Source organism: Scyliorhinus torazame, chromosome 7 (genome assembly GCF_047496885.1).
Source record: "Scyliorhinus torazame isolate Kashiwa2021f chromosome 7, sScyTor2.1, whole genome shotgun sequence".
Lineage (NCBI taxonomy): Eukaryota > Metazoa > Chordata > Chondrichthyes > Carcharhiniformes > Scyliorhinidae > Scyliorhinus > Scyliorhinus torazame.
The window spans coordinates 307020637-307035023 of NC_092713.1; the positions used below are offsets into that span (position 1 = coordinate 307020637).

At 50.9% G+C, this 14387-nt stretch overlaps 1 protein-coding gene across 6 annotated transcripts in view; it reads right to left on the reverse strand.

The window, feature by feature from the left end:
• Positions 1 to 14387, reverse strand: part of ndst1b (N-deacetylase/N-sulfotransferase (heparan glucosaminyl) 1b) — a 320572-nt gene that overhangs the window by 26275 nt on the left and 279910 nt on the right. For all 6 annotated transcript variants that reach the window (XM_072512714.1, XM_072512712.1, XM_072512713.1 and 3 more), the window contains 3 exons: positions 8176 to 8299; positions 2413 to 2587; positions 159 to 329 (listed from right to left, as the gene is read on the reverse strand). In XM_072512714.1, the coding sequence (XP_072368815.1) occupies positions 159 to 329; positions 2413 to 2587; positions 8176 to 8299 (470 nt within the window). The remainder of the gene's footprint in view (positions 1 to 158; positions 330 to 2412; positions 2588 to 8175; positions 8300 to 14387) is intronic.

Here is a 14387-nt window from a genome sequence, read left to right on the forward strand (position 1 = left end):
TGTAGATGGGCTTCAGAGTGGTTTCACAGGTCGGCGCAACATCGAGGGCCGAAGGGCCTGTACTGCGATGTAATGTTCTATGTTCTATGTCTCCATCCCGGTCACTATCCAGCTCCCCATTTACCCACTGTCCCTGGCTCACAAAGGAGAGAACTTGCCTGGTTAGCGTGGTAGTGGTTAAGCCAGCGTTCGATGTGCATTGCATACCATCCAGGAATGAGACACCGGTTCCGGAGAGCTCTCAGCTTTGCCATCACGTCTGCTCTGGCAGTGATTACCTCATAGAAACTGTACTTCAGGGCCACAGGGTCATCGTGAGCTCGCTGGTGCTGCAAGAGAGACACAAAAAAAAACATTGATCTCCAAACAAAAGAGGGGAAAATCCTCTTGCCTTTGTTTAGGTAGTGCTATGCAGTATATTAGGAGAATGCATCGAACAAAGTAGAACCCATTCCATTTCCTAAAGGTCTCAGCTTGCCACCCACCAGTAGCAGAGGTGTCTGGCCCATAGTTAAAATGTTGGGGAGTGTTGGAGAACTATTCATCACAGAGAACACCGCAGCTAAGTGACAACACTCTCACCCAGCATCTCCCTGCCCACGCCTGCACACACTCTCTTCACAACCACGGGACCGTTCACAACGCCCTCTGTGCCAATCCAAGTGACACGGACTGTTTACGCTGAACTGTAGCCCCGTGTTTTGCAGTGTGCCCACACTCATTTCAAACCGAACCCTCGCAGGCGGCAGTGAATTCTACCTTGCCAGGGGTAGATCTGAACACAGATGTGAAAAAGCAGGGTGTAAACTACATTGACGCCATCACAGGGAGACAGGCCATTTTTGCCCAGCATTGACCATGTCAGCACTTACCCTCCACCAAGGCCAAAGGTCCCCTGGTACCTCTCTTCCCTAAATCAACTTTACCATCACTCGCCCATCCAATCAGGTCCTGAATTATGACACGGGACAGGATTTGGGTTTTTGGGTTGGGGCGGCGCAGTATTCAATTGTCCTGCGTTAGAATGGGAGAGTCTGATAACTGTTCTATGCTCACCGTGCTTGATTGGTTAAACCCATTGTGCACCCAGAGCCAAGTGAACAGATCCTGCAGAAACTACGAGACGCCGAGCTGTGACATTTTGTCCTTGCAGAGATATTTCAAAACATTTACCAATAAACCTGCGGCAGACAATGTCACCTCTGCATTGCTCTGAGATATCTAAAATATCCAACAGGGGGCAGGACGTTTCTTTTTAGGTCAGCACCCCGATTCCGGCGTTCAATTGAGGTAACAATCCTGTGCTGGGGGGTTGGGGTGGGGGGGAACAGTCACCAGGAGTCACCAGGCCAATAGAAGGCCTTCCAACATAGAAGGATGTAGAGATACCAGCGTTGGACTGGGGTGGGCACAATAAGAAGTCTTACACCAGGTTAAAGCCCAACAGGTTTGTTTCGAATCACTAGCTTTCGGAGCACTGCTCATTCACCTGAGGAAGGGGCTGCGCTCTGAAAGCTAGTGGTATCGAAACAAACCTGTTGGACTTTAACCTGGTGTTGTCAGTCTTCTTACTGAACATAGAAGGAGATGAAGCCTGCAGTTAAAGTGAGAGGGTGAAAGGAAGCTTCCTTTTTGAGGATCCCTTTCTGTACATTGTAAAACTCAAATTAAAAATGGCATCAGCAAGCTGGCCACCATTATGAAGGGGAAAACCGGTGGCACGGTGGTTAGCACTGCTGCCTCACAGCGGCAGGGACCCGGGTTCGATTCCGGCCTCGGGTGACTGTCTGTGCACGTTCTCCCCGTGTCTGCGTGGGTTTCCTCCGGGTGCTCCGGTTTCCTCCCACAGGCCAAAGATGTGCAGGCTAGGTGGATTGGCCGTGCTAAAATCGCCCCTTAGTGTCCAATAGGTGTCCAATGGGGTTACAGGGATAGGGCGGGGAGAGTGGGCCTGGGTGGGGTGCTCTTTCAGAGGGTCAGTACAGACTGGATGGGCTGAATGGCCTCCTTGGGCACTGCAGGGATTCTGTGTAACACACGCACCAAGTTGCCTGCTGGCCGTTGATTGCCAGTGATGCCCAGAACCCATAAAGGAAAGCCATTAATTGTGCTTAATTGGCTCCCCACTGCTTGAGGGCAGGCAACCCTTCGGTTGCCAATCCCACCTCACGGGGCAGGATGGTGCCAGCGGCTTGGAATTTCTCACCCACTCGCCTCCGCACCCACCCAGGCATCGCGGCAAGAATCCCGCCCAAGGCGTCTGCCTCAATCCGTTTGCGACCCTTTCCAAACTCTTTTTCCGTGTGTTTTGAACCATAAATCCTCCCGACTCGCTCCTAGTATTTTTTAGTGTTGGCTTTTCAAGGTTTATGTTCAGCTATTGTGCAGTAGGAGGGGCTGGGCAGCGGGCACCTGGTACCAGGAGTAGGCTCGATCGGCAGGGCTGATGAGGATGGTGATGACTTTCGCCTTTGGAAGCAGAGCGGCTGCCCGCTTTGGCGTCGCTTCGGAATCAAAGTAATTTGCGCTCTTCTCAAAGAGGAAGTCCGAGCTGGTGTTAGAAGGAACAGGAAAGAAATCCATATACCTGAATGGAGGGAAAACAGAGAAATGAGTCACATTATTGTTATTTTTAATTAATTTACGGGATGTGGGCGTCGCTGGTTAGGCCAGCATTTATTGCCCATCCCTAGTTGCCCTTCAGAAGGTGGTGGTGAGTTTCCTTCTTGACCCGCTGCAGTCCATGCGGTGTAGGTACACCCACAGTGCTGTTAGGGAGGGAGTTCCAGGATTTTGCCCCAGCGACAGTGAAGGAACGGCCGATATATTTCCAAGTCAGGGTGATGAGTGACTTGGAGGGGAACCTCAAGGTGGTGGGGTTCCCAGGTATCTGCTGCTGCTAAGGGGCTATTTAGCACAGGGCTAAATCGCTGGCTTTGAAGGCAGACCAAGGCAGACCAGCAGCATGTTTCAATTCCCGTAACAGCCTCCTGGAACAGGCGCCGGAATGTGGCGACTAGGAGCTTTTCACAGTAACTTCATTTGAAGCCTACTTGTGACAATAAGCGATTTTCATTTTCATTTCATTTTTGTCCTTCTAGATGGTGGCGGTCGTGGGTTTGGAAGGTGCTCCATAAGGAACCTTGGTGAGCTGCTGCAGTGCATCTTGTACACGGTACACACGACTGCCACTGTTTGTCGGTGGTGGAGGCAGTGAATGTTTGCGGAAGGGGGAGCAATCAAACGGGCTACTTTGTCCCGGATGACGTTGAGCTTCTGGAGTGTTGTTGGAGCTGCACTCACCCAGACAAGTGGGGAGTATTCCATCACACTCCTGACTTGTGCCTTGTAGATGGTGGACAGGCTTTGGGGAGGGGTAAGGAGGTGAGTTACTTGCGACTGGATTAGGAAAGTAGAGAGGTACGAGGTGTGTAATAGCTTCCAGGAACCATTGCATTCTCCCTTTCCCCTCAATGCCTACGAGTTCTCTCTCGCCGGGGCTGACTCAAGCTGATGTTTTGGTCTCCCATAACATGCAATAAATCATTTGCCATCAATTATTCTAAATAAGGCTGGGAAATCCCCCTGAGCTTTTGAGTTCGAACCTTGAATACATTCTGAGTTGGTCAGATTTTTTGATCGACAAGGAGTCAAGAATGATGGGGCGGTGGGGGAGGGGTGGGGTGCATTTGACTGTCAAGGAAGTGGAGTTAAGGCCATAAGATCATGGCTGGTGAGGGGCTGAGTGTGAGGGGACGAGTGGCCTCCTCGCGTTGCCCTGAATGAGAAACTTTGGACGTTTTATTCTAAGTCAGAGGGGCTCCAGCAGAGATCTCTCATCCGCTAACTTAACACACACGCCAGGGGTTAAAGCAGAGATAAGCTTTTTATCAATTGAAGAGTCAGCCAGTTCTCCCTGTTAGCTTGAAGCATAAAAATATAATCAGGCATGATCGTATTGAATGGCGGAGCAGGCTCGAGGGGCGGGATGGCTCACGCCTGCTCCTATTTCTGATTCACTAACCTGCGATATTCCCGGCACTTAGGGTGTGACAGCATGAGCTGAAAATCCCAGCCAGAGTGTTCACAGTCCAGCACCCCAATCCTTGCTGATCAATCTCAGGCTCAGCTCACTGTCGTCACATTGTGTTCCTTTGCCCCTCTCCTGTCCAAAACCCACTTACCGGTCTCTTGAATCTATTTATTCCACCTTTCACTTGTGTCTACCTGACGGGAAAGAAATGATGTTCGATGAACCGCATCTACCCACATCAATTAATATAGGGCTTTGGTGGCAGGGTGTCACTGCTGACTCACAGCGGCAGCGACCGGGGTTTATTCCTGACCTTGGGTGACTCTCTGTGCGGAGGTTATACGTTCTCCCCATGTCTGCGTTGGGTTTCCTCCGGGTGCTCCGGTTTCTTCCGCAGTCCAAAGATGTTCAGGTTAGGTGGGTTGGCCGTGGCCAATGCGCAGTATGATGGGGATAGGGCGGGGGAGTGATCCGAGGTACTGCGTTCCTTCAGAGGGTCGGTGCGGATTCCATGGGCCGAATGGCCTCCTTATGCACTGTAGGGATTCTATGAATTGGTGAGGCCACGTCAGGAATGTTGGATAGAGTTTTGATCTCTTAATCTAAAGAAAGGGTGCTGTAAGAAGTTTTACAACACCAGGTTAAAGTCCAACAGGTTTGTAGCGAATCACTAGCTTTCGGAGCACAGCTCCTTCCTCAGGTGAATGAAGAGGTAGGTTTCAGAAACATATATATATATATATATATATATATAGAGAAAGTCAAAGATGAAAGATGCTATATATATGTTTCTGGAACTTACCTCTTCATTCACCTGAGGAAGGAGCAGCGCTCTGAAAGCTAGTGATTCGTAACAAACCTGTTGGACATTAACCTGGTGGTGTAAGACTTCGTACTGTGCTCACCCCAGTCCAACGCCGGCATCTCCACATTAAAGAAAGGGCAGTTACCTTGATTCCGAGGTGATCCCAACGCAAGAAAGGTTCGCTCGATTTACTTCTGGAAAGAAAGGGTTGTGGCTATGAGGGCTGATTGAGTAGAATGACCCTGGATTCTCTCTGTTTTAGAAGAATGAGAGGTGACTGCATTGTTATGTCTGCAGCTCTGAGAGGGTCTGTCAGGGTGAGAGGTCATTTCCCCTGGCTGGAGAGTCAGGGGTCAGAGAGTTGGGAAGTTTGGGCCCTACTGATGGGGAAGGGTGGCCATGGAGTTGGGTGGGCGCTAGGATAACGCCAATGGAAGGCATGCCCGTCCCTCAGCTCTATTCTTCCGGAAGGCCATTATCGGAGAGGTGGGGGAGCAGGGCTAGCTGTCCGCAAGTGGTGGGTGGTCAGTCGAGCCTTTAATGACCACCTATTGTTGGAGGCCGTCTGGGATTGTCAGCCACCAGGTCGGTGCGGAGAGCGCTTTGTGCCGGTACCGAGAGAACACCTACTGCCAGTACTCCAGGCAGGCCGAGAGGCCCACCCCACCTGCCTGGGTTCTGCCACCTAGAATTTAACTAGAGTCCTGGAGCCCCGTGTGGAAAATTGTGCCCATGGGGAGGAGAAAACTCTTCGGAATTCTCTGCCTCAGGATGGTCAGCCACTGAGTATATTCGACAGTAAGGCCGATAGACATTTTGGACACCAAGGGAACCGTCTTTTGGATGCTCGTGGGTGGAAACGGACAAGCCGGCAATTTGCAGGCCTAAGTAATAGTGGAGCTCAAGTTAAAGACCAGCAGTGACCTTTCTGAATGGCGGATCAGGCTCTGGGAAATTTCGGTCTTATCCTGTTCCGAGTATCTTCTCAGAAAAGCGTTAACTATCTTTTATTTTTCAGATTGATGGGCCTGCAGTATATTTGGAGCATTTTTGTACGTGTAATACATGGAATCATAGTATCTCTTAGGTACAGTAGGAGGCCATTTGGCCCATCAAGGCTGCACTGATCCTCCGACCCCACACCGTCCCAATCCCCAACAACCCCACCTAACCTTTGGATAAAGGGGCAATTTACCATGGCCGATTGAAAGAGATCTAATGATCTCTCTGGTACAAATAAACGATAAGGACCTTACGAGTATAAACTTCAAAGTAGGGACATTCTCTCACACAAGCTTATTGTTTGCAGTAACTAGCATCGCAGTACCCCAACTTGTCGCGTTATTCACCCTGGGGTAACACGGACTGCAACTGGATGCAGTTGTACTGTAAAGTAGACTCCAAACTTAGACGTCACGTTTTATTGAACTTGTTAAGCAGTGCACACAGCTCGCTGTGGGTTTGACACTCTACTAATCTAAGCGTGCTTACTATAACTAACTAGACCAGATTAGCTCTGAGCCACATGTAGAAGGTGCTAACTGCTATATACACCATGACTGTCACTACAGTTGTCACCAGTGGAAAGAGGCAGAGTGCTGATGCCTCGTGTGTTTTATTGTGGGAAACCCCCTCTAATGTTCTGCCTGGTGATTGGTTGTGTTCTATCCTGTGTGTTGATTGGCTGTACTGGGTGTCTGTCACTGCCTGTCTGTATCTCATTATGTGCATGAGTGCATATCATGACACAACTCACCAAGGCGTCTTTGTCTATCCCTTCCAAACCCACGCCCATTGCCATCTAGAAGGACAAGGGCAGCCGAAACATGGGAACCCCACCGCCTGGAGGTTCCCCTCCAAGCCACTCACCGCCCCGGTTTGGAAATATATCGGCCGTTCCTTCACTGTCGCTGGGTGAAAATCCTGGAACTCCCTCCCTAACAGCACTGTGGGCGCACCTACACCACATGAACCGCAGCGGTCCAAGGCAGCTCACCACCACCTTCACAAGGGCATTTAGGGATGGGCAATAAAATGTTGGCCACGCCCAATAACAAACAAATAAAAATCTGGGGTCGGCTCACGCGATTAATAATTTGCAGCTATGCAGTGCATAGAAACCTCCCAAACTGTTTCACAATTAAGGTGGGACACAGCTGGAAGGAATTCATTCGAACGGGTGAGATTGCTCAGAGAGATGGGTTTTCTTTTAAAAGTTGGGGAGGTTTGCAGTGAGCTCAAGACATCAACAACATTGTCTCTGGGGCTGGTTTAGCACAGGGCTAAATCGCTGGCTTTGAAAGCAGACCAAGGCAGGCCAGCAGCACGGTTCAATTCCCGTACCAACCTCCCCGAACAGGCGCCGGAATGTGGCGACTAGGGGCTTTTCACAGTAACTTCATTGAAGCCTACTTGTGACAATAAGCGATTTTCATTTCATTTCATATTGATTGATTCAGCGATCTGGGCACCTTCAGGTCCTTTTTGGTCAGTGCAACACAATAGGTTTAAAACATTTTTTTGGTGTACTCAATTCATTTAAGGGCCAATTTAGCGCGGCCAATCCACCTCGCTTGCACATTTTTGGGTTGTGGGGGCGAAACCCACGCAAACGCGGGGAGAATGAGCAAACTCCACCCGGACAGTGACCCAGAGCCGGGATCGAACCTGGGACCTCGGCGCCGTGAGGCCGCAGTGCTAACCCACTGCGCCACCGGGCTGCCCCAGTGCAACACAATGGTGTCCAGCAGTCCCACCCAATACACCGTGCAGCTGTTAGTCAAAGAGGGTTGACAACCTGGTCCAGAGCTCACTGCACATGGAACAGGGAAAGTCCATGTAGTCCTTGGAGCTCATTCTGCCACTTTGTTAGCCAGTGCCGTAATTCTTTATATGCCCTTTCTTATATTTTCCTCAATCCCCTTATTTAACAAGTAGGTGTGTATCTCCCTTTTAAACATCCAAGGCCTTCTAGATTTGTATTCTCGACAGATTCTCAACCATTTAATGTGAGGAAATGCTCCTGGATTTTTCTTTTCCTTTCGCTCGGCTTACATTCCAGGAAAGCATTCCAAAATACACATCCAGTTATGCTCAATTCAAGGAGTTACAGAGCTTTACAGCACACATAGAGGCCCTTCGATCCATCGTGTCTGTACTAGCCACCAAGCACCTATCTATCCTAATCCCATTTTCCAGCACTTGGTCCAGAGCCTTGAAGACAAGGGTATACTTCCCCTCCCAATGTTGACTGCGGAGGGGAGTGCAAGCCACTCTCCTGCAGTAGGCGAGGGCACAGTGCGGGTTGCCGAGATGGTTGGTTCCTTCGCTGCCTTACCAGTCAATGCCCTTGTGGTAGTTCGGCCCGTTAAAGAACTGCAACTCCTCAAAGCTGTCTGGGGTTGGAGAGTTGCTGGTGACGTCCGGGTGCATAGTGAGGAAAAGGTAAAGAGCTGTGGTACCTGGAGAGGGGGTGTGGGGAGAGAGAAAACGAGAAAGAGAGAGAGAGAGGGATTGCTTTTACCTACAGTTACATTATGGTTTATGATTTTACACCTATGCTTTATGCAAACGTGTAACTAAATGGGGGTGGTTGCAATTCAAAGCACGATTCCCACGTCTCCTCAGCCAAATTTATTACAGCCAAGCAAAATACTCAAGTGTGAAGGCCAATGAATCGCCACCCACATACTCACACTCTCAGTAAAATGCGAGCTCTCTGTGTAATTCTGCCTGGAGAGCAGGGCACCACACCCTCCGCTCTCTCCCTGACCTCCCGTGTGTTTCCGGGATTAGTTTTTCTTTTGAAACGTCCAGCAAACGCGTTCCCCTGCTTTTTTTGCTCACGCTGCAGGTTCGAAGGGAGCAGGACATTGGCCTCGAGCCAGCAGAGTTAATGGGATGGGGTTGAAGTGGACATCGGATCGCTGGCCCTGAATGCTGGGGTATTCAGAGAGTGGACATTTTTGTCCAACGGATGTTACCTCGCCCTGCTCTAGGTTTTGTTCCCCCCTTTCTTAAAATAAATTTAGAGTGCCCAATTCATTTTTTTTCTCCAGTTAAGGGGGCAATTTAGCGTGGCCAATCCACCCACCCTTTCACATCTTTGGGTTGTGGGGGCGAAACCCACGCAAACACGGGGAGAATGTGCAAACTCCACACGGACAGTGACCCAGAGCCGGGATCGAACTGGGACCTCGGCGCCGTGAGGCAACAATGCTAACCACTGTGCCACCGTGCTGCCCTTCGCTGCTCTAGGTTAAGGCCCACATTGGAGAAGATGGTCCGCAGGGCAAATCCATGAGGAGGGCATCGGTAAACACCTCAGCTACTCTTCCTCAGCAGGTGGCTCCGACATAGAAGGAGCTCCCCTGGGCAGAACGTAAAGGGTGGACTGATAGCTCTGACCGTTTCCGCTTCGGCATTTTCACAATAAGCTGTTTTCAGAATTGTACTTTACCGTTACAGAGTGGGGGAGGGGGACCAGTTCTAACCCCCAAGGACTGGCGGGCAGCGAGCAGGGGGGTTTAGAAATGAGATGCCCACCGCCACCTGACAGCCCAACAGAGATGGGATGGTGCCTCTGTCAGCAGCCCGCCAGCCAGTCTCACAGTCTGGCTGGCAACAGGCAGACCATGAGGTCAGGAAAAATTAAAAGGAGTTCTGCTGGTGATGAGATATTACGGGCGGGATTCTCCAGCCTCTGGGGGGAGGGGAGGAGGCGGGGAAGAGGTGCGGTGCGAGGGAGGGGTACCAGAGAATCCCGCCACCAGCGATCGGCCAGAGAATTCTGGCCTATATGTGTTCTTTCCTCTTCACATCAATCTCGATTAGCCAAATCCCTTACTCTTACTCCAAAAGCCTTACCCTGGCTCAACTGTGCAAATTTCCCCAGCCCAGATTACACCTTCTGTTCCCCCAATACAGGTCTATCATGTAACCCATCCCCTCCCCCTGCTCCCCATGCGCCCCCCCCCAACCAATCCCACTGCGATTGTAGCCTTTAAGGGGCTGGTTTAGCACAGTGGGCTAAACAGCTGGCTTGCAATGCAGAACAAGGCCAGCAGCGCAGGTTCAATTCCCGTACCGGCCTCCCCGAACAGGCGTCGGAATGTGGCGACGAGGGGCTTTTCACAGTAACTTCATTGAAGCCGACTTGTGACCATAACTGATTATTATTATTATCTTTGACCACCTTGGTCCCACACTTGTATTCACTCACTCCCTCCGAAAGCCTCATTCACACTCACCTCAGCGTGGCCACCTCTCTAATCCTGCACTTCTGCTCAGTAATGAACCTAAGCTGTGAAGCCGGGGGGACATGTTGCACGTTTGCAGTCATTGAGGAGAAGATATTTCCACTTGCGACATTCTTAATTATGTACAGGGTGTGCGCACTGGGCTATGGAGCCCTCCCCAATTCGCAACTTCCCATTCATTCAAATTAAAAGATAAAAGAAAATCACAGGCTGAGGAGATGTAATTTTGTGACCTGTTAATTCCAGGAAGCACAAAATGTGCCCTTTAATATAAATTCTGATTGAGCTCAGTTATTGATCTAAATGGGATGCTGGAGTAAAGGACGAATGTTAATTAGCACGTTCAAGAACTGATGCTCGAGGGGGCTCTAATTAACACAACATGCCAGCAATACGAATCTACCACGATCGTGGTTTTTCACAATTGCCAAGGCAGGAATTCCACAAACAGCTGGGAAAGGGAGGAATACATATTTCCGGAGCGGTAAAGCCCAGTTTCAACTTTTGTTAATAAATGCACAGATGCTGGTCGGGAAATCCAGCTGCTAGCGGCTATCCCCAAGGCTCGATTCTGCACTGTCGGATTTTAGCCAAGTCAAACTGCAAGAGGGAAACACCCCAATTATTGGCAAGTGGCAAAGAGCAACAAATACGGGAGAGAGAGGATAAGATTCCCCAATAATCCGGGTCAAAGTCCAACAGTTTGATTCCCAGTTCCCGCTGAGTTGACACAACTTGGCTGGGGCGGCCACGAGGTAGGGGAGAAGCATTTAACCACATCGAGAGTTTCCTTGTTGCTCACTATCAAGCGGTCGCTGGTGGAAAGTCCGCATGCATTGGTCCCTCAATATGAATTCCATGGTACTTCCACACTCACTGTCCAATCTCAGTCTAGAGCAGCAACTCTCGCACTGTGGGGGGAAACATTTGACGTTTCTGTTCATTCACACTCATCAATCATAGAATATCATAGAATTTACAGTGCAGAAGGAGGCCATTCGGCCCATCGAGTCTGCACCAACACTCTACCTAAGCCCACACCTCCACCACCCCACCATCCTGTAACCCCATCCAACCTAAGGGCAATTTAGCGTTGCCAATCCACCTAACCTGCACATCTTTGGGTTGTGGGGGTGAAACCCACGCAGACACGGGGAGAATGTGCAAACTCCACACGGACAGTGACCCAGGGCCGGGATTCGAACCCGGGTCCACTGCGCCACATGCCGTCCCTGCTTGGTCCTTTCCTGAATGAGCCTTACCCATTTTAGTCGGTCGGAAGCCAGGATGAACCCACGAGTTGGTGGGGGATATTTGACCTTTTCCAGGATGCTCTTGAGGATATTGCTATGTTGCTGCTGTCCTCCTGGGAATCTTCTGCCGAGGTTGAGTTCTGAGTGGAGTAGTTCCATCCAGTTTGGTGTCAAGCGCACAGTCGGCGTGACCCGTGTGGCGGAGCTGGTTTAGAATGTTTCGCTCGTCGTTGGGATTTGTAATTCTGAGCTCCACCTTGAGCTGGGTGCCCAGGGTGTGCAGTGAAGCAGGTTAAGTCTGTACGACATGGGCAACGGCACTCATTGGCACCGTAACGTCTGTGAATCTCTGAGCTGCACGGCGTGCCTGGAGGTGCCCCAAAGGAGCGCTAAGGAACCCCCCCCAACTGCCACCTGCCCTTCCCGGAATTCCCAGGTGTGGTACCCTCAATAACGACGCTGAGAGTATAAACAGTAAAGAAGGCTTTAATAAACTAAGAGCTAGACTAGTGCCGAGACGGGTGCTAACTGCTGCACTGCCCACAAGGCGGTCCCTTATATACGGCTCCCAGATGGGCGGAGATCCCCAGGGTTTCTAGCCCGGTCTTAAAGGGGACATCACCTTACATGATGACAAGTGTACAGTGCTACAGTAACCGTTCATCACACCAGGTAAGAATTGCATGGCCATTTCCCAGGAATGTCAAACTTCCCACGAGCAATTGCCCTACACTTGGCACCATTTGATAATGTGATTTAAATTGCAAAATTTGGATGCTTCGGACTGTGTTTCAGCAATAGTTACCCACACCGACCAGAACCAATCCAGCTCACTGGCAAATCTTTGGGCTGTGGGAGGAAACCGGAGCACCCGGGGGAAACCCACGCAGACGTGAGTGGAATGAGTTCACACAATGGAAACCCACACAGACAGTTCACTTCTACCTTTGGGTAACTGCAGCAGTGACCCACCCCAACGTGCTCTCCACCCCCACGGGATTCCCCCCCACTTCCTGCCCACCACAGGCCACAGGAAGCCCCCAGCTAATGTCCCCCCCCCCCAACCCCGTACCCACCTGACATCCCGAACCCTCATGGCACTCCCAACCACACCCATTCCCCAAAGTAAACCTTCACATGCCAACCCCTCACAAGACCCCCAGGTACCCTACTGACTGCCCACCAAATTCCCCGACCCATGATGTAATCGACCAACTACATTGCCACTCCCCCAGTGGCCCTCCCATCCCCCTCAACTATAGCCTGATCCCCGAATGCCCTCCACACTTCCTGATTACACCCACAGCCCCCTGCCTGCTCTCTACGCCCCCAAATGTCCTCCTCACTCCCAAACTGCACACCCCAGCAGCCCCCCCCCCCCCACCACAAAACCTTGGCTACACCCTCGAATCCCATCACCCCGACGAGGCTCCCTACCCTCCATTCCATCCCCATCCACTGAGTGACCCCCACCCTCTCAACTGTCCTCCCGACCCCCCCCCCCCCCCCAATGACACCCACTCCTGACTAAAATCCCTTCCCCCTCACTGCCCTTCCCATCCTCAACAGCCCCCCCCTACGGCACCGACCAACTGCACCTCCACCCCACCAAAGATGGAAAGGAGTTCTGCTAGTGACTACACTTCCACCCCACTTCAACCCCCTCTGGTCACCCACTCGACTGCTCCCTCCAAACCCCCCCCCCCCCACAACATCACTCCCCACCCACCCAATTCCATTCCCACCCCGACTGCACCCCCGCACCATGCAACTACCATAAAGACATAAGAAATAGGAACCGGAATGGGCCATTCGACCCCTCGAGCTGGCTCTGCCACTCAATTGGATCACTGGCCGATCCAACATTCCTCAAATCCTGCTCTTTCCCCGTAACCCTCGATTCCCTTCCTGATCAGGCATCTACCAGGGCAGCACGGTGGCGCAGTGGGTTAGCCCTGGTGCCTCACGGCGCCAAGGTCCCAGGTTCGATCCCGGCTCTGGGTCACTGCCCGTGTGGAGTTTGCACATTCTCCCTGTGGCTACGTGGGTTTCACCCCCACAACCCAAAGATGTGCAGGGTAGGTGGATTGAACACACTAAATTGCCCCTTAATTGGAAATAAATTAATTGGGTATACTAAATTGGGTACATTACCTGTCTCAGCCTCAAATATACACAAGGACTCTGCCCCCACAGCTCTCAGTGGCAAGGAGTTCCAAAGACTCCCAACCCTCTGAGAGAAAACATTCCTCCTCATCTCAGCGTTAAATTACGGGGAGGACGGGAGGGCCGCTGAAGCGGAAGTGAGCACGGGACGACAACGGGAGCGGAATCCGTCCGGGAGAAGCAAGGGACGACACCACCAACAGATGCCTACTTACGTGTGTAAATAATTTTGCCAAGTGTACAGAGTTGCTGCTGTTGAGCGGGTGCATAATACCACTCGCTGACTTTCTTGCGGAAAATTAAAATGTCAGCAGCAGCAATCCGTAGGGTGGGGGTCGGGGGGGGGGGGGTGGGTGAGTGTTCCGTCGGGATGGTGTGGGAAGACTGAGGCACATGGGGTAACGTCTAGTTAATTGCTATTGTATATTCTCTTTGTGCACTATGTTAATGTTCACTCTATTTTGTTGTGTTAGGATTATTACGATTGGTTATTATGAAAATCTTGCAAAACTTGAATAAGAATATTTAAAAAAAAAATCTCAGTGTTAAATTGGCTCCCCTTTATTCGGAGACTCTGCCCTCTGGTCCTCGACTCTCCAATGAGGGGCAACGTCCTCTCAGAATTTACCCTGTCAAACCCCTTAAGAATCCTATTGGTTTCAATCAGATCACCTCTCATTTTCCTAAGCTCCAATGAGTAGCGTCCCAACCTGTTTAGCCTTTCCTTATAAAACAATCCCTCCATACCGGGGATCATGCTGGTGAAGCTTCTCTGAACCCCCTCCAATGAAATAATCTCTTTACTTAAATAAGGGGACCAAAACTGCTCTTGGTGCTCCAGATGTGGTCTCACCAGGGCCTTGTAGATCTGC